The following is a 21,834-nucleotide window of genomic DNA, read 5'->3' as shown; positions in this document are numbered from 1 at the left end:
TAAAATGGACAGCGAGTGCAGAAACAAGTAGGTGGTTTTAATGTTATGGCTGATCATGGATTAATGTGTCTAAATCGTGTCTGACTCACCTCACCTCTGACTAGAATGAAGCAGTAAGTGAAAATAAATGAAGAAAGAAGTACCACGCTTACAACTTCACTTATCATCTATGTACGAGGGCTCTTCAAAAAGTTAAAAGGAGTTTAAAAAAGGGCGGAAACTATGTGACAGATATCTTTTATGCTGCCATCTTCTTAAGACCTCTCTTCATCATGTGTCTGTTCTGTAAGGCGGACCTGGATGGCCAGTCGAAGGTACAAGCCACCCAGATCTCAACCCAAGTTGTTTCCTTTTACATTATACAGACATACAGTGTCAAACATACAGTATGTAGACACCTGACCTTAAACTTGCTGGACATTCCATTCCAACACCATGGATATTTATACACAGTCGAGTCACATTATTATGACCACTGCTTACTTTTGACGGCGGCAGCATGTAGCTCATGAAGGAAGTCACGTTTCGTGAGCTGGCTTGGTGGGTATATAAGGTGTGCGAAAGGCTGTCTGCACATATATCCCTCATTGCTGATATATGTAAAAGTACCATGGGTAAAATTGTCTTCCCTGGAGTGGATGGGATCTTCCAGCAGAACAATACAACATGTCACACGTCTAGAAATGTCCGACATTGGTTGGAAGAGCATGACCAAGACTTCCATGTACTACCCTGACCCCCTAATTCAACCAGACTTGAACTCAATTGAGCATCTGTGGGATCACCTCGATCATTCGATCATCGTGTTCACTTTATGGATCCTCCCATACACATCCTCCAGCAGCTCTAGGATGCACTGCAGTTGGCAGCATGGCTCCAGATACCTGTGACAACCTACCAGGACCTTATTGAGTCACTCGCAGCCTGTCTAGCTGCTGTCTGTGTTGCACCAGCATCAAATCTTGAAATTGGTTTAAGTGTGATTCTCAAACCTTTACTCGCCTGCTGTATCAGTACGCTGATAAAATGATCAGCTGCGATGCTCTTTGACCTCGGTATAAATCCTGCCTCATGTAGAGTGATTCCTTTGTCTTTTGTGTAATGGCTTTATGTGACCTTTATGGGCGGCTCAGTGGGTAGCACTGTCGCCTCACAATAGGAAGGTCCTGGGTTTGAGTGGTGGGGTGGTCTGGGTCCTTTCTGTGTGGAGTTTGCATGTTCTCCCCATGTCTGCGTGGGTTTCCTCCTACAGTCCAAAGACATGCAAGTGAGGTGAATTGGAGCTATAAAGGTGTCCTTGACTGTGTTTGACATTAAAATTGTGAACTGATGAATGTTGTTTAACCTGTAACTGCCTGTCCTGTCATGGATGTGACCAAAGTGTGTAAAACATGACTTTTTCTTGCCTTGCTTAAGTTCTGCACCTGGCTCCATATCTCTATTCACACAGCAATGTGGTGATTATTCGTGCCTCCTAATAATTGATTGATTGATTGATTTTATTGAACCATTTCACATTTTCTAAATAGATGCAATGCCTCTTATAAGAAACTGAAACAGTCAGGGATAACACAAAAAATCCGTAGACTTATTTCCATTGTGGTCCCTAGTAATAATAATAAGAACTAGGGATGCATCGATACCATTTTTTCCCAACCGAGTACGAGTACAAGTACATGTATTTTTGTACTTGCCGATACCGATACCAATACCTATTTAGAATACCGTTTTTTTTAACAAAAACACGTGAGAAGTGACGAGAAGTTTAATGATACCACGTCCAAAAATGCACGTCAACAAGTAGCGAGTGATCAAAGTGTTTGTGCGCTGATGTGATGAAATCAAAGAGGAAAAATAAATGAATCTGAGTGGATTTGGCAACACGAATAGCATGGATTGTTCTGTAGTGAGTTGGAAGTTAATAAATATTTTTGCAATGTTGGTGTTTTGTTGTTAAGTTTTGTAGAGAACGATCAGGTCAGAAATACTGTAAAACGTGTGTGTGCCGGTGTATTCTGATATAAACTATATTATCCCCCTGTCCCACCTGTTTACACTCCTCTCCTGCGTTTCCCCTCACACCGTATCCTGCGTTCTCATTGGCTGTTCGACATGTCACTCATTCCCAGTCGCACATCTCAGATCAGATATCTGACGCAGAGCCGTAGATTCTCTCTACCGCTCTGATCTGACGTGCTAGAAAACTCGGTGAGCTGTTCGGATCGAGTTGTTGGATAGTTCACACTTAGCGATCGAGAGCCGATTTTTGATCGCCGAGCAAACGCCAAGTTGCTCCCGAGCCGGCAAATCTAGCGCCGACCAGTCGCCGAGCGAAAATCAGGGCAAAAATCGTGTAGTGTGAACCAGGCATAACGCAGCAACGTGCACTAGGTACACGGTATCGGATGTTTAGTATCGGAGCCTCGTTTGCGAGTACGAGTACAAGTTAATGAGCGCGGTATCGGGCAAATACCCGATACCAGTATCGGTACTCATGCATCTCTAATAAGAACAGTTAATAATTAGGATGCATGTCCACATACTTTTAGCCATAAAGTGTAGCTAAGCAAAACACATAGCAAAACACTAGACGGCCAACTAAGTACATTTTCCCATTCTCATCTATTCCAGCTCTTTTTCTGGTTCTGTTTTACTAGCAGACAGTAATATTACCTTTATTGCGAACACATCACAACATAAAGTAATATGGGTATTAAGAGGCCTATATTTTTGCTGGAGTTGAAAGCGTTTGAAATTATTAGAGGAAATGAACAATAGTAATAAAAATGAACCACATAAACAAGGCGTGCAATAACACACTCACAGCGGGTGCGTTTACGGCTCAGTCGGGTGCCGTGTTCTTCAGGTGCACTTGTGTGAAGAGGGCAAGGAACAAAGTAAGATGAAGTACTCAGAACAATAGGAGCAAATGACTGATTGCAGGACTGTTCACATAAACCAGTGTAGATCTGTCGTATTTCATACGTCCTGTATTTCATTCCTCTTTTTTCCCCTAAAACTTAAAAATGCTTTCATCTTAAGTAATTGTTTAATCCTGATTACAATGCATTTTTGGGACATTGGTAACCTAGTGGGTAGAGCTTTGGGCTATCAAATGAAAGGTTGAGAGTTTGAATCTGTATGCACTGATCAGCCATAATATTAAAACCACCTTTTTGTTTCTACACTTACTGTCCATTTTATCAGCTCAACTTACCATATAGGAGCACTTTGTAGTTCTGCAATTACTGACTGTAGTCCATCTGTTTCTCTACATACTGTTTTAGCCTGCTTTCGCCCTGTTCTTCAATGGTCAGGACCCCCACAGGACCACCACAGAGCAGGTATTATTTAGGTGGTGGATCATTCTCAGCACTGCAGTGACAATTGGCTGTATATATTTTTGGTTGGTGGACTATTCTCAGTCCAGCAGTGACAGTGGGGTGTTTAAAAACTTCATCAGCACTGTTGTGTTTGATCCACTCATACCAGCACAACACACACTAACACACCACCACCATGTCAGTGTCACTGCAGTGCTGAGAATGATCCACCACCTAAATAATACCTACTCTGTGGTGGTCCTGGGAGAGTCCTGACCATTGAAGAACAGCATGAAAGGGGCCTAAAAATGTATGCAGAGAAGCAGATGGACTACAGTCAGTAATTGTAGAACTACAAAGTGCTCCTATATGGTGCTAAGTGGAGCTGATAAAATGGACAGTGAGTGTAGAAACAAGGAGGTGGTTTTAATGTTATGGCTGATCGGTGTATGTACATATGACAAATAAAGGCATTCTTTTTCTATTATGACCGAAGATATGTGGACACCCCTTCTAATTATTAGGATATAACTTGTTATAACTTTGGTATGGAATAGCTTCAGTGGCCTGCACAGGGCCCTGTCCTTATAAGCACCTGTCCTCAGAATGTATACTATGCAAGAAATTGAGGTTTAAGAGCAGATAAATATAATGATAAAATGATATATAGTGCAAATATGCTTGTGTAACCTAAAAGTGCTTCTTAATGTGTTTTTTATTAGTCGGATCTGGAAAACAAACTACAAAAATACAGAACACAGTCTTAACTGAGACAAATCTGATAATACACCCTTATGCAAAAGTTATAATGTAAAAGTTAGTATTTTGGTCTATTTTACTGCTAAAAAGAAACCACAGGAGATCGTTGTTATGCATTACAATATGCAGAAGTTTGTAAGTGGTAAAGCACTGGCGTCTAATCTTATCTACTAGGTTGGTTTGGCTCCAAGTCTTTATTTCCTTATTTTTTGTTTTTATTCATTTGCATTTGTCCAAATCTATTCATGTCCATTTCATCAACTTTAACTTCCTCCATCACTGCAGACCATCCCCTGCCCGATGAAAACCACAGACTATCATGTGTTCCCATTTGACTGACATGCAGTTGTTAACCGCTTCTTTTCACCTGTAAGAGACAAGATTTCACAGGAGCCATATCACATATGTTGAGACATAATGTGATGCACTATGAATCATCCGACCCTCGTACAGTTGCCTCTACCTCTATGTGAAACCCATTTAACCCTCCTTACAATGACATGGCCTGTTGTGCCTGTTGGTCGCTCATCTAGATCGATAACACAGCTGGGATTCGAACACTTGTCGGGAGTTTTTTTCACGGTGGCTCGGTGGGTAGCACTGTCGCCTCAAAGCAAGAAGGTCCTGAGTTTGATCCCCAGGTGAGGAGGTCTGGGTCCTTTTTTTGTGGAGTTTGCATGTTCTCCCCGTGTCTGCGTGGGTTTCCTGCGAGCTCCGGTTTTCTCCCACAGTCCAAAGACATGCAAGTGAGGTGAATTGGAGACACTGAATTGTCCATGACTGTGTTTGACATTAATCTTGTGAAGTGATGAATCTTGTGTAACAAATAACTACCGTTTATCAGTAAATCAGACTCATCTTGTGGTTGCCAGTAAAATTATTACCAATGATTCATAATAGATATTATTACTTTTTGCTTTGTATTGCATTTACATTTTCAGCATTTAGCGGACGCTTTTATCCAAAATGACCTACAGTACTGTGACAGTAAACTGTCTAAGCAATTGAGGGTTAAGGGCCCAACAGTGGCAACCTGGCAACGGTGGGGCTTGAACCAACGGCCTCTCGATTACTAGCTCAGTACCTTACCCAGTAGGCTGCCATTGCAGGCATAAATATTCTTTGTCAAATTGGATTTACAAATCGGTTTTTATACTGAATGCTCTTTCTGCCCCTCCTTATTTTATCTGGGCTTGGGACCAGCACTGAGAGCACACTGACAAGTGCACCTCACAATTACTCTGCTGTTGTGGGCATTCCATACTTTTATACCATTTTTTTATTTAGCAAATTGACATTTACAATAAAGTGAAAGTGAAAGTACAGATGAAAATGCTGAACAGTGGTATCTGGCTGTGTGTTTGTTAAAAGGACAGTGAGATTTAATGCAGTTCATAAGGCTAATATAAACATTAGCATCCTGCTGTTCATCAAGTTCTTTCCTAAAGGTCTTTTTAAAGAGCTTTTAACAAGGTGTAGACGGGTTGAGGTATGGACAATTTAACCTCACACACACACACACACACACACACACACACACACTTAAAACCAGCACCAGTGATGAGAAGTTGTCCTTGAGAGCTGCCGCTAGCACCACTCCCTGCAGACACATATCGATTCCTGAACAGATTTAAATCCTATACAACCATAGTCTTGATTTCAGCACTCCCTGTACAGCTTTTCTATTCTGTCTCCAGATTAACAAAGAGCATATATATTGATCAGATCAACTGTGGAGTGTATTGGTAGGCATGTATAAATACACAGACAGATGAAAGTTTTTAATTTAATTTGCTTTATGGATGTGTGGTGAATACCAAGAGAAGGGTACAGGTCTAAATGTATGATTCTTACAATAAGGAGGTCATGTGGCTCTGTCATGCTTTAGGGTATACAACCCCAAATTACTGTATCAGCCATAACATTAAAACCACCTCCTGGTTCTACACACACTGTCCATTTTATCAGCTCCACTTACCATATAGAAGCACTTTGTACTTCTACAATTACTGTAGAACTATAGGTGGTGGATCATTCTCAGCACTGCAGTGACACTGACATGGTGGTGGTGGTGTGTTAGTGTGTGTTGTGCTGGTATGAGTGGATCAGACACAGCAGCGCTACTGGAGTTTTTACCGTGTCCACTCTATTAGACATTCCTACCTAGTTGGTCCACCTTTTAGATGTAAAGTCAGAGACGATCGCTCATTTATTGCTGATGTTTGAGTTGGTCATCTTCTAGACCTTCATGATGCTGCCCACGGGGGGCTGTTGGATGGATATTTTTGAATGGTGGACTATTCTTAGTCCAGCAGGGACAGTGAGGTGTCTAAAAACTCCAGCAGCGCTGCTGTGTCTTATCCGCTCATACCAGCACAACACACACTAACACACCACCACCATGTCACTGCAGTGCTGAGAATCATCCACCACCCAAATAATACCTGCTCTGTAGTGGAACTGTGGGGGTCCCGACCATTGAAGAACAGCATGAAAGGGGGCTAACAAAGCATGCAGAGGAACAGATGAACTACAGTCAGTAATTGTAGAACTACAAAGCGCTTCTATACTATACTATGTAAGTGGAGCTGATAAAATGGACAGTGAGTGTAGAAACAAGGAGATGGTTTTAATGTTATGGCTGATCGGTGTATATCCATTCCTGAATTTCAGGCCTGCAACACATTCCAAAAAAAAGTTGGGACGGTAAAGCATTTATACTTTTTAATGATACCAAGCGATTATGTGGGACACTGACACACCACATACCATAACAGACCCTGGATTTGGGACTGCTAATAACATGATGACTGGATGATCTTTTTCATCTTTGGTCCAAAGGCACGGCGTCCATGTCTTCCAGAAAGTCTATTTTAGCAGTAACATTGCTCACATTTGGTCTATATCCTCTCAACTAGTCACATTTAATCTGTCTCTGCTAGTCAAATTGACCCTATACCCTCACAGCTACATCTCAACTAGTCAAATTAACCCCACACACTCCCAACTAATCACAACTTTCCTACATCTCTTCTAGTCACATTTACCCGACACCTTCTCCACCACTCAGATATACTCTGCACCCTCTTTACAACCCATTCTTACTCACACCCCTACTTTACCCATGTTTTACTCTACACCCCTTCCCCCCCATCACATTTAAAGTGTGTAGCATAATCTGTATTTATTATAGGAACTCCTGATAGCTGTCTTTGAGAGTATATTGAGTTAGAAGGGAAAATGATCACAACCTTCTCCACCTCTGAGACAAGACCACACAATATCTTTCCAGCTGTGTGTGCATGTGTGTGTTTGAGTGTGTAACTAAAGCAGATGCTCTCCTTTAATTAAATAGAAAGCTGGGGTTAATTAAAATGGAGGAAGAGAAAATAAGGGCAACAAGGGAGGAGCAAAATGCTGTTTGCCTGAAATGCTAATCGCTGATTCAGCTTGCTCTTTACTACACCTCATTCCCTATAGTCTTCCTACTGCCTGTCAAATACATACATACATACATACATACATACATACATACAAACACATACACCGATCAGCCATAACATTAAAACCACCTTCTTGTTTCTACACTCACTGTCCATTTTATCAGCTCCACTTACCATATAGGAGCACTTTGTAGTTCTACAATTACTGACTGTAGTCCATCTGTTTCTCTGCATGCTTTGTTAGCCCCCTTTCATGCTGTTCTTCAATGGTCAGTACCTGCATAGGACCACTACAGAGTAGGTATTATTTGGGTGTTGGATGATTCACAGCACTGCAGTGACACTGACATGGTGGTGGTGGTGTGTTAGTGTGTGTTGTGCTGGTATGAGTGAATAAGACACAGCAGCGCTGCTGGAGTTTTTAAACAACTCTCTGTCACTGCTGGACTGAGAATAGTCCACCAACCAACAATAATGGGCAGCGTCCTATAACTACTGATGAAGGTCTACAAGATGACCAACTCAAACAGCAGCAATAGATGAGTGATCGTCTCTGACTTTACATCTACAAGGTGGACCAACTAGGTAGGAGTGTCTAATAGAGTGGACAGTGAGTGAACACGGTATTTTAAAACTCCAGCACAACACACACTAACACACCACCACCATGTCAGTGTCACTGCAGTGCTGAGAATGATCCACCACCCAAATAATACCTGCTCTGTAGTTGTCCTGACCATTGAAGAACAGGGTGAAAGCAGGCTAAAACAGTATGTAGAGAAACAGATGGACTACATTCAGTAATTGTAGAACTACAAAGTGCTTCTATGTGGTAAGTGGAGCTGATAAAAGGGACAGTGAATGTAGAAACAAGGAGGTGGTTTTAATGTTATGGCTAATTAGTGTAAGTGGAACCTCCATTTAACGGATTTCGAATTTAACAGACAAAATCTGGAAAAGCAAATGTCCGGTACGATCGTTTAAAATACCTGCAAGAAGCGTACCAAGACCAGTAGTTCAGTAATTCCGCTAGCAGGTCTCTCTGTTTACATGAGTGATAGGCCTTTATTTTGTCGGGAGGCTCACTTTGTTCTCGCCTTTTTCTCGCTGTTTTATGCTAACTTTTGCAAGTGCTTAGTTATGCAACGGCACTGCCACCAGTAGCCAACAGTAGTGCTTCAGACTCAGAATAATAGATACTCTGAGTCCTGACTATACGATCATAGCAAAAACAAGCACCTCCTCCACCATACAAGGTAAATGCAATTTCTCCTCTGTAGTACAGTCCACCGATTTTAATATTTATTTACAGGTTTTACATTACATATTTACATTGTTTATTTTACTGTTTATGTGCATGTTTAGCACTTTTGTGGACCTTAGTTCTGTGTTTTCGTACATTTTTGCACTCCCTGGAAAAAAATCTTGCTCTTTCGGACAATCGCATTTATATACAGTATATACAGGGGTTGGACAAAATAACTGAAACACCTGGTTTTAGACCACAATAATTTATTAGTATGGTGTAGGGCCTCCTTTTGCGGCCAATACAGCGTCAATTTGTCTTGGAAATGACATATACAAGTCCTGCACAGTGGTCAGAGGGATTTTAAGCCATTCTTCTTGCAGGATAGTGGCCAGGTCACTACGTGATGCTGGTGGAGGAAAACGTTTCCTGACTCGCTTCTCCAAAACACCCAAAGTGGCTCAATAATATTTAGATCTGGTGACTGTGCAGGCCATGGGAGATGTTCAACTTCACTTTCATGTTCATCAAACCAATCTTTCACCAGTCTTGCTGTGTGTATTGGTGCATTGTCATCCTGATACACGGCACCGCCATTGGATGCACATGGTCCTCCAGAATGGTTCGGTAGTCCTTGGCAGTGACGCGCCCATCTAGCACAAGTATTGGGCCAAGGGAATGCCATGATATGGCAGCCCAAACCATCACTGATCCACCCCCATGCTTCACTCTGGGCATGCAACAGTCTGGGTGGTACGCTTCTTTGGGGCTTCTCCACACCGTAACTCTCCCGGATGTGGGGAAAACAGTAAAGGTGGACTCATCAGAGAACAAGATTTGCGCTCCTTGCACCATTGAAACCGACGTTTGGCATTGGCACGAGTGACCAAAGGTTTGGCTATAGCAGCCCGGCCGTGTATATCGACCCTGTGGAGCTCCCGACGGACAGTTCTGGTGGAAACAGGAGAGTTGAGGTGCACATTTAATTCTGCCGTGATTTGGGCAGCCGTGGTTTTATGTTTTTTGGATACAATCCGGGTTAGCACCCGAACATCCCTTTCAGACAGCTTCCTCTTGCGTCTACAGTTAATCCTGTTGGATGTGGTTTGTCCTTCTTGGTGGTATGCTGACATTACCCTGGATACCGTGGCTCTTGATACATCACAAAGACTTGCTGTCTTGGTCACAGATGCGCCAGCAAGACGTGCACCAACAATTTGTCCTCTTTTGAACTCTGGTATGTCACCCATAATGTTGTGTGCATTGCAATATTTTGAGCAAAACTGTGCTCTTACCCTGCTAATTGAACCTTCACACTCTGCTCTTACTGGTGCAATGTGCAATTAATGAAGATTGGCCACCAGACTGGTCCAATTTAGCCATGAAACCTCCCACACTAAAATGACAGGTGTTTCAGTTATTTTGTCCAACCCCTGTATATACCTGTATATGTATATATATATATATATATATATATATATATATATATATATATATATATATACTGTATATATATATATATATACTGTATATATATATATATATATATATATATATATATATTAGGGCTGTCAAACGATTAGAAATTTTAATCGCGATTAATCTCAGAATTTTACATAGTTAATCGCGATTAATCGCATTAAAAAAAATCTGTGTAAATGTTATAGAAAACAAGGATTTTAAGTGAAATGTTACAATTAAAATGGTGAACATATTTATGCTAAATGTACTTATGTTAAAAACTGCTGGGACAAGAGAAAACTGTAAGGGAGTTTTATTCACTCACATATTAGGCAGTAATACTATCTAGCAGAGAACTTTGACTTCGTATATATGTCAGATGCGTAGTTATTGTAACAGACTTTTCTGTGGTTGTATCGTGACGATGGTTTGATGGACGTTTCTACACGAAGTGAGTGTGTTTTCACTAGGGATGCATCGATACCATTTTTTCCCAACCGAGTACAAGTACATGTATTTTTGTACTCGCCGATACCTATTTAGAATGATGCAATCTGGAGCATTATGGAATAGTTTAGTGTTTAGTGTAAAATAGTGCAGTGGAACAGTTGCTTGCCATCACTAATTGTAAAAAAAAAACCACCGCACAGACATTATTGAGAAAGCTTCTGACAAGCTAACGTAAACGTTCATTAATAAACGCACGTAATTAACGTTGTGCACATCATACATGCGATGCGATTCTGCTGATTGAAATATTTACTTTAAAAAGATAATACAGTCCGATCCCATCTGAGCCGATTCTATCAGCACGTTCGTGGTTCACCTCGGTAAATCGTAAACGACTCTGAGTCGGCTCCCGCTCTGTGGTAATAACCAGTATAATTAAGCCTGAGCTTTATAAGGTAAGCGAGTCACACAGAATGTTCTGTAGTATTTGGTGTTTATTTACAACCGCATCATTCATTATAACAGTAAACACGGAGAGATGACTGAGAAAAGAAACTTACGCTGCGCTTACAATGAATCGATTCTTGAATCACTTGTATCGACACTGTGAACAGAGAATTGAACACAAACAGCGGTCGCTGCTTTTGTAACCGGTTATCTTCACTGTTAGCTCTATTTTTAAGGGTTTTTTTTGTCAAACGGAACTAAATAACATTAAACGTGCGTGTGAGCGTGGTCAGTGAGAATAATTCAATCTGTCTCCCGTGGGTGAAAAATGAATTGCTTTAGTTTTAGAAGTGAAAAAATCTCGTAATGTAATTAGTGCGTTAACGGCACTATTTTTTTTAATCTCGTTAAATTGAGATTGCGTTAATGTGTTATTATCGCGTTAACTTCGACAGCCCTAATATATATATATATATATGTCTTTCACCTTGCTGTTGGGTGACTTAATACTTTTGTTGGTGCAAAAATCATCTGTTGAAATCAATTTAGCCTCTTCTTGATCACATTTCAAAGGAGATTAGGGTTGGCCATAACAGCATCTTAGTCTGGTGGTCCTCCATCCACACCTTGATTTACATGGCTGTGTAGCATGGTGCATTGTCCTAGTAAAAAAAGTCTTTAGAGTTAAGGAACATTGTCAGAGCAGAAGCATCATGTTTTCTTCCAGGATAACCGTGTTAGTGGCTTGATTCATGCTTCCTTCACTAAGACAAATCTGCCCAATTCCAGCCTTGCTGAAGCACCCACAAATCCTCCTCCAAATGTCACACTTAGTGCTAGACAGTAAGGCTTCAGGTCCTCTTTTAACCATTAGATGATCAGGTGTTGGGCCAAGCAGTCCTCTGTATTTAATGTATGTATTATATGTATAGATATACACTATATTACCAAAAGTATTCACTCGTCTGCCTTCACACGCATATGAACTTGAGTGACGTCCCATTCTTAATCCATAGGGTTTAATATGATGTCGGCCCACCCTTTGCAGCTATAACAGATTCAACTCTTCAGGGAAGGCTTTCCACAAGGTTTAGGAGTGTGTTTATGGGAATTTTTGACCATTCTTCCAGAAGCGCATTTGTGAGGTAAGACACTGATGTTGGACGAGAAGGGCTGGCTCACAGTCTCCACTCTAATTCATCCCGAAGGTGTTCTATCGGGTTAAGGTCAGGACAGTCAAGTTCTTCCACACCAAACTCGCTCATCCATGTCTTTATGGACCTTTCTTTGTGCACTGGTAGGCAGTCATGTTGGAACAAGAAGGGGCCATCCCCAAACTGTTCCTACAATGTTGGGAGCATGAAATTGTCCAAAATCTCTTGGTATGCTGAAGCATTAAGAGTTCCTTTCACTGGAACTAAGGGGCCGAGCCCAACTCCTGAAAAACAACCCCACACCATAATCCCCCCTCCACCAAACTTTACACTTGGCACAATGCAGTTAGACAAGTACCGTTCTCCTGGCAACCCTCAAACTCAGACTCGTCCATCAGGATGCCAGACAGAGAAGCGTGATTCGTCACTCTAGAGAACACGTCTCCACTGCTCTAGAGTCCAGTGGCGGCGTGCTTTACACCACTGCATCCGACGCTTTGCATTGCGCTTGGTGATGTAAGGCTTGGATGCAGCTGCTCGGCCATGGAAACCCATTCCATGAAGCTCTACGCACTGTTCTTGAGCTAATCTGAAGGTCACATGAAGTTTGGAGGTCTGTAGCGATTGACTCTGCAGAAAGTTGGCGACCTCTGCGCACTATGCGCCTCAGCATCCGCTGACCCCGCTCTGTCATTTTACGTGGCCTAACACTTCGTGGCTGAGTTGCTGTCATTCCTAATTGCTTCCACTTTATAATACCACTAAAAGTCGACTGTGGAATATTTAGTAGCGAGGAAATGTCACGACTGGACTTGTTGCACAGGTGGCATCACGGTACCACACTGGAATTCACTGAGCTCCTGAGAGCGACCCATTCTTTCACAAATGTTTGTAGAAGCAGTCTGCATGCCTAGGTGCTTGGTTTTAGACACCTGTGGCCATGGAAGTGAATTCAATGATTTGGATGGGTGAGTGAATACTTTTGGCAATATAGTGTATAATGCACAATTTTAATAATACAGGTTTGAGTAGTACGATACAACAAATACAGATGGGTGCAGATATTTTTGACTCTAGTCAGTATGCGTAGAGTGTAAAATCATATTTTATGGCCCCACGCAACTGAGAACCTCTGGGAAATTATGTGCTGACATATTGGACTGCGCTCTTCACCATCATCAGCAAAACACCAGTTGAGGAAAGATCTTTTAAATATATGACGTTGCTTCCCTTCAGCACAGTTTGAACGCCACATTAAAGCTTGTTTTGGCCATACGTGGTGTTGCAGAAAAGTAGTTGCCCAGTTACCTTACAAATTTATGCTTTTAATTTGTTCATCTAATGTTAATCTATTCCTCTTTGCACAGTTGTATTATTGCACATACTCCTTAGTACACTGTTGTATAGTTTGTAGCTTTTAAACTGTAGTGTATGTAAAACTAAAATAACAACAACAAAAATAATACTAATACTACTACTAATAATAACATAAGCATACTACCAAGCAGATTCCGCCACTTTCGTGGGAAATACAAAGCACCTAGTTGTATTATTGCAAACACTCCTGTAGTATTTGTGAAAAAAATAAAAAAATAAAAATAAAACTGAAATAACAACAACAAAAATATTGCTAATAATTCTACTTATAATAATAATAATAATAACAATAATAATAATAATAATACTGATAATGATACTAATCTAATATAATAATAATAACTATAATAATAATAATAATAATAATAACTATAATAATAATAATAATAACCATAGTAACAATAACTATAATAATAATAATAATACTGATACTAATCTAATAATACTACTACTAATAATAATTATAATAATAATAACAACAATAATAATAATACTGATAGTGATACTAATCTAATAATAATAACTATAATAATAATACTGATAATGATGATACTAATCTAATAATAATAATAACTATAATAATAATAATAATACTGATAATGATGCTATTAATCTAATAATAATAATAATAATAACAATAATAATAATACTGATAATGATACTAATCTAATAATAATAACTATAATAATAATAACAACAACAATAATAATAATGATGATGATACTAATCTAATAACAACAATAATAACTATAATAATAACAACAATATTAATAATATTGATAATGATACTAATCTAATAACAATAATAATACTAATAATTATTATTATTATTATAATAATTATTAATATTATATGAGCATACTACCTGTAAATTAAGTTGTAGTGTAACGGGAAGAGTGGATTCCGCCGCTTCTGTGGAAGTATAAAGCGCCCAGGCGGGCGCCGTAGTTTAAAAATAACTACATTTCCCACAGGCCACCGCGCTCATCAATGAGTATTCACAACACCTGGGTTCACTACTATATTAATGCGCGTTCTTAACAACTTGTTGCTCAGTCTCTGATACGCGTTAACTGAGCCGGTATGGTATCGGGTATTCCCGAGAGGTATTTATATTTAGACTAGAGACGTAGATTGAACAAGCGATCTAAAACAAGAAAAGTGGGAAAAAAAGAGAAAAATCTAGTCATTAGTTTTGAACGTGAACAGTGTTGCCGAGGTGATTCGGGGGCTGTTCACGTTCACACAGGTGATATTTCTCCCCACATAAGATCAGTATGTATTTATTTAGTGTTTTTTCCATTTTATTTATTTATTTTTTTGTTTGTTTTTATTTAAATGAACATTATACATAACGGTTACGAATGTTTTCAGATTTAAATTCATAAAAGAAAGAAAATTTGGTAATGTTTTATTTATGGTACTAGCTGTACTTGAAGCTGCTGCAACATTGGAATTTCCCCCATGGGGATCAAGATGGGAATGTTATCTTAATATTATATTCAACAGGCTAAAAAAGTTATTGAATAAACAAACAAAATATATATATATATGCTTTTAATCTGAATGTCTTTACCAATTTTTCCCTAAATCCCAGAACACATCCACCCAAAAAGAAAAGGGTATATGCTCTATTATTTCAAGTAGTGTAAATACAAAGCGTTTCAGTAATATCGTGTGTATGTAGACACATACTGTAGGTGGAACAATCGTTCCATCATACCTTCACCTATATAATGCAGTGGACAGGGCCCAGCTCTTGCATTCCTCTTTTCATTGAGTTCAAAACTACTTTAGGGTGACTCTCTGCACTAAAGTTTCACAAGCACTGTTAAACAATCATGTACTCTTTTTCTACACAGTGGGTCCAAATCTTGTGCTCATCAATAATAACTAAGATCAACGTTAGCTTGGTGGGTAGCGCTGTCGCCTCACTGTCACCTGTCTGGGTCCTTTTTGTGTTTCCTTCGGCAGCTTTGGTTTTCTCCCACAGTCCAAAGACATGCAAGTGAGGTGAATTAGGGATACAAAATTGTCCATGACTGTGTTTAACGTCAAACTTCTGGACTGAATCTTGTGTAATGAATATCTATTGTTTTTGTTACCAAAAACACTTGTTTACACACTTGTTACCAAAGTGTGTAAAACGTGATGTTAAAATCCTAATAAAGTATGTAGACATGGGTGAAAACAGCTGTTTCATCACACCTCCACCTGTATAGTTCAGTGGACAGGATCCAGCTCTTGCATTCCCTTCTCCTTGAGTTCAAATTTAGTTTAGGGTGACTCCCTTCACTGAAGTTACACAAGCACTGGTATATAATTATATACTCTTCTTCTGCACAGTGGGTCCAAACCTTGTGCTCATCACTAATAACTAAGATCAACGTTCTCATTCACCACACATACCCCTAACACGTAGTGCACCTAAATACTTAAAGTGCTGTCTGGATTCCTGAATTATTTTTCATGCTAATGATCCCATAAATCAATTCATTTTTAAGTCGTTTAGAAATCTGAGGGGGAATGTGTGATTGTTGGTAAATTGCTATTCTTTGAGTATTACGGGGTTATTCTTGAGGTTGTTGGAACCGGCCAGTTGGACTGGCATGAAGTGAAGGCACTTCATTTAAGATAATAGCAAATAACCTCATACTATTAGAAGTTAGATAAATAAATATGTCTATAGATGCATTTAGGTAAAGTTGTGGTTAATCAATCATTACAGTCTTCTAATAAGAAAATGTCACCTACATTTTAATGAATCAGCTTATTTACCATGGACAAATCCTATTAACAATTATCTGATTCATCTCACTCCACTTTTCATTCTCTTACTTTTCTGATCATCTTTTATCCTATTTTAAGGAGAACGAAATTATGTATAAGGGACTGCAAGCATAATTATCAGAATATTACATTTATCATTAATAACAGGACAGTGGAAGGGCAGTGAGGAAGAGTCAGAAGGAAAGGCAAGGAAACGTTTTCCCCATTTGTTTAGTAAAAAAAACTTTACAGATATGAAGCTTGTTCGGGCTATCAACTGGAAGATTGGCGGTTCAAATCCAGGCTCTGCTATGCAGCCACTGTTGGGTCCTTGAGCAAGGCTCTTAACAATGGCTGACCCTGTGCTCTGACCCCAGGTTCCAAACAAGCTGGGATATGCAAAGAAAGAATTTCATTGTACTTTACACCTGTATATGTATATATGACAAATAAAGTATATCATCTTCTACTTTATTCTAATTGTGTATTACTGATGAATGAAGCATTGCCCCTGCCAGGCGTGTGTCTGTTACATAGTGTAAACGAGGTGTCATTACTGCCCTCTACTGGTTATATGCAGATAAACATTTATTGCACAGTTTATTTCCCCACAACTTCTCAAGTTGTAGGATGTTATGAGAATGGGTTCAGCTTCAGTAAGCACTTCATATTAATCAGGCTTTAGGTGGGTCCGGAGCCTCTAAACGTGTTTCTAGACAGCCAGTTCATCAGGGCATCACACATTTAACTTTTTAATTCGGTAAGCATTATTGAAATGATCACATTTACAGTTCTGCTAAAACAGTATCAAACAAGGAACACGTATGAAAAGAGAAATAATAATCTAGTATAAATAGTAACAATAATTATTATTCATAGGAGTAACCTTTCACTTATGTACTTATGTCTAGTGGCATTTAAAAGATGCCAGTCCAGATTTTATGTTGTTTGAAAGGTGGGAGAAAACACAGAGTTTAAACCTGTTTCACTGTTATTTGGTGTCCGTCATTGATGTTTGTGTGTTTAACACATTTTCATCATTAGCAGTTACAGCTCAGATACTTCTACTATTAATTTCTCTTATTGGCAAACCATCTTCTGATTATGATAGTCACAAGAGTCCATCTGACTGACGCCCCCGCCGACACGTGAGCAGTACCGACTGCATCTTCTCACCTGCGCGAGGCGAGTTCATATGCGGACCAGCCTAGCGCACGGAGAGCCACACCCTGATCTGCATCATTCCCCAACCCTGCACAGGCACCATCAGTCGGCCAGTAGAGGTCATAATTGCACCAGTTATGAGGAACCCTGGTCCGGCTTACCCACACTATGAACAACAGCCAATCGTCGTTCATGTGGCCGCCCAGCTGAGATTCGATACGATGTATTCGAGATCCCAGCTCTGGTGTGCTAGTGTATTTTACCGCTGTGCCACCTGAGAGGCCGGTTATAATTTTGTTGAGATATGTGCAACCCGTCATTCTCGGATAACAAATAAAAATCAGTACAATCATCCAAACAAGCCAATATAAGCATAAATATTGCCATTCCTTTTTTTTACCCATCTGACCAGAGTAAATTGGTCCAATAGTGTTTTTGTCTTTGTCTTAATGACAAGCATCTTTTTTAAAAGTGGCTAATAAAAAGAAATGAATGAATAATCAAGAATATACAAGTATGCGTTGTGTAATGTCTATCTGATTAGCAGTCGTTTGCTTTAACAGCCGAGGTCTTAAATATTATAATTAATTATAATATAAAATAAGAATCTCCAGACGCAGCGGCAATATACAGACTCAAAATGGCAAAGACACTGTACAGCCCTGCTGACGTATAATGTTCAGTATACTTGACTAACAGATTCCTATTTTAATTGTAGATGATAGCTTTCCACTCATGTTTCCAGTATCTTTTTTTTTTTTTTTTAATCTATTTTTCCCCACTTTTTTCCCCCATTTTTTTTCTCCCCTATTCTAGTCGTGTCCAATTAATTACCCTGATTGCGTCCTCTATACTGGTTTGACCCTTCACCGCTGACTGAGGACATCTCTCAACTGACTTGCGCCCCCTCCGGTACGCAATCAGTACAGACTGCATTTTTCACCTGCACGAGTCGAGTTCATACACTAATGGACGCTGTGTACAGAGGGTCACACCCACCATCAGCATTATTCCTCAGCCCTGTGCAGGCGCCATCACTCAGCCAGCAGGGGCTGCAGTTGTACCAGTTATGAGGACCTATGCTCCGACTCTCTCTACCCTCTAACCCTGAACAACAGCCAATCGTTGTTCATGCTGCCGCCCAACCCAGTCGGAAGGGTAGAGTCGAGATTCGATGCGATGCATTCAGAACCCCAACTCTGGTGCACTAGCGTACTTTACCGCTGCACCACCTGAGCGGTCCCAGTGGTATCTTTGAAGCATCTTCATATCGTTTACAGTGAGTTCTCTTATGAAAATACCCTTTATATTTACAGCATGGCTCCAAAACGGCACGTAAAGTATCAAAGTAAAGTTACTGACACCAAGCAAAAAAGTTTTATAATACAAACATAAGAATTACTGTCCAGTATTTGTACTGTACAATACTGTACTAAATGTTCATATTGTCTTAACATCATTGTTTAAAGTAAAGCACTGTGTGCAGTATCTAAAGTATCTAAACTACAGTGCTTAGTAAGTGAAGGTATCTTTCTCCACGGTAGAGCAGCCTAAAAAGACTATGACTGTTATAATGTCTGGTCAATGTCTATTCTTCACAAAAATATAATGCGGATGTTAAACGGTGTATACCCCTACTGTAAATACCTTTCATACAGGGCGCTATGGTGGCGCAGCAGTGAAACACACTAGCTCACCATTTCGAATGTTATTCTGGCATCTATACAGACCAGTGGCGTAACTAGTGGCGTGAAGGCACCACCATGGGCCCCAGTACACCCGCCCCCCTGGTAGTTACACCCGCCCCCCCTGGTAGTTACACCCGCCCCCCTGGTAGTTACACCCCTGATACAGACAATAATTTGCTTACTTGGGGGACATAAGACTGGAGGGATCCCTAATAACTGTTGCAGTTACGACCCCTGCTGGTTGGTCTGTGGTACCTGCACAAAGGTGAGGGATAATGGAGATTGGTACGCGTGCTTCTCAATGTGTGGTACGGATCTCTATATAATCCCATGTGGGGCAGGTAAAAAGAAGCAGTCGGCAACTGAAGATGTATTGGAGGGAGTGTGTGTTAGTTACAGCCCTCTTTGGAGTAAAGGACAGCAGCAGTAGAGGTGAAATATGATCGGGGAATTGGAACCGATCAGATTGGGAGAAAAATAAGGGGGGAATATGTTAAAATAACCTTCCATAATAATGTTTTTTTTTTTTCCTTAAAACAAAGCTTTGTTTATGACTAAAATGTGTGTTTGTGTGAAATTAAAGTTAATGTATTCACTGGAAATATTAAAAAAAGAAATAATGCTGAATGTATTGTAGGAAAAAGGAGGAAAGGAGAGAGAGAGAGAAAGAGAGAGAGAGAGAGAGAGAGAGAGAAAGGGAGAGGGAGTGTGAAAGGCCAAGATTTAGAGTTTTATGTCTTCATTAAATAATTGAATAATAATATCCCTTGAGAAGCGACCTAGAACTGAAAGTCAGAATCCGAACATCTACATACTGCATACTGCCACCTGCTGGTCGGTTTATATTATTACATCTTTCTCAAACAAAGGCCAGTCGTTTATTCCAGAACTGCTGTAATCCTGCTATGATCATGCTGTCATACTGGTTTCAAATGGAAGCATTAGGAACACTTGAGGCATTTTCACATTCTTTAGATTTTCAATCCATTTTTGAGGGATGTTCATATGTACTTCACAGTGTGTTTATGCTTATATTTTAAGCAGCTGATTAAAGAGGCAATTAAAGGTGGTGGTCTTTATCCTGGAGTTTATTAAGCTGTGCATTTAAGGCTTTATCCCTTATAATGTAGAAACATTGACAAGAAGGACCATTTGCATCATAACGTGCACCATGGTTCAGTTTTATTGACTTATAATGAACTTGTAAGCTGTTATACGAGCATGCGAAGAAATAATCTGACCTAATGTGTTTTACCAGATGCTACCTATACCATTACTGATACTGGTAGAGTACGGAACAGTTGGCAGCAGTCAGAGGGTTGTAAAATATCATTTGGCTTTATCCAAACATAATCTTTAGATGAGAGGAAATGATGAAACGGACACATTGAAGAGTTCAAGAGAGGTTTTATTGTCATTTCAGCTATATACGAGTACATATTGAAATGGAACAACGTTCCTCTAGGAACAGGGTGCAACACAGAACAAAAAGTGCAAGACAATACAATACACAGTGCAGATAAACAACAGTACAATAAATAGAAAAAGGGCTACAATAAATACAAAACACAGTTCTAATCTAAAAAGTAATTTAGGGAGACAAGACTAGAGACGAGTGTTGGTCAGTACATTGTACTGAGTAAATGACAGGTGAGGTAGAAAACGTATTCTGATATGCAGTTAGCAGCGTAGGGTTTTAATAGGAGCATGTAAAAAGAGTAAGGTGCAAAAATGCAAAAACTTGTGCAAAGATGCAAGTAATAGTCACAGTAGTACAATACAGTAGTTGTATGTATTTAAGTTATCAGAGTGTAGCAAACAAACTGTGTTGATTGTGTGTGTGCATGTGCAAGTGCATGTGAGTGGCACAAAATGACTCACATTATATGTGCCAGTGTAAGTATGTGTGCAGTTAAGTGTGTGTGTATGTGTGTGTGTGTGTGTATGTACGTGTGTGTGAGCATGCATATTTATGCGCCTGTGTGTGAGTAAGCATTCTTGTGTGTCAGAATCTAAGTGTGTTGGTATATGTATGTCTATGTGTGAGTCTCATTTCACTGTCCGTGGCGCAATTTTTCATGGCCATGAATTAGGTAGGGCCTTAGTCGTAAAACGTACGTAATTACTCACTCTCTCTCTCACACACACACACACAAACAAAAAAAAAACAAAAAAAAAAACTGACATGCACATACACTAACAATACACCTGCCCCCCTGGTAGTTACACCCCTGATACAGACAATAATTTGCTTACTTGGGGAACGTAAGACCGGAGGGATCCCTAATAACTGTTGCAGTTACGACCCCTGCTGGTTGGTCTGTGGTACCTGCACAAAGGTGAGGGATGATAGACATGCGGGACTCGATGTGTGATACGGTTCTTTACATAATCCCATATCACCTGCGGGGCAGGCGAAAAGAAGCGGTCGGCAACTGAAGATGTATTGGAGGGGTGTGTGTTAGTTATGTGACACGTAATTCTCACACACACACACACACACACACACACACACACATACACTAACATTCGCACACTCACATACATTCACAC

The 21,834-nt window shown here is 39.9% G+C and overlaps 1 protein-coding gene across 3 annotated transcripts in view; it reads left to right on the top strand.

The window, feature by feature from the left end:
* efna3b (ephrin-A3b) overlaps positions 1–21,834 on the top strand; it is a 209,876-nt gene that overhangs the window by 115,451 nt on the left and 72,591 nt on the right. Inside the window, exon 2 of one of the 3 annotated variants that reach the window (XM_062991927.1) lies at positions 12,146–12,274. The exons of the other annotated variants lie outside the window; for them this stretch is intronic. Coding sequence (XP_062847997.1) covers positions 12,234–12,274 — 41 coding nt within the window. The 5' untranslated portion in view covers positions 12,146–12,233. The remainder of the gene's footprint in view (positions 1–12,145; positions 12,275–21,834) is intronic. 3 annotated transcript variants of the gene reach the window in all.

This window comes from Trichomycterus rosablanca, chromosome 3 (genome assembly GCF_030014385.1).
Source record: "Trichomycterus rosablanca isolate fTriRos1 chromosome 3, fTriRos1.hap1, whole genome shotgun sequence".
NCBI lineage: Eukaryota > Metazoa > Chordata > Actinopteri > Siluriformes > Trichomycteridae > Trichomycterus > Trichomycterus rosablanca.
This window is presented reverse-complemented; position numbering and strand designations above follow the sequence as displayed.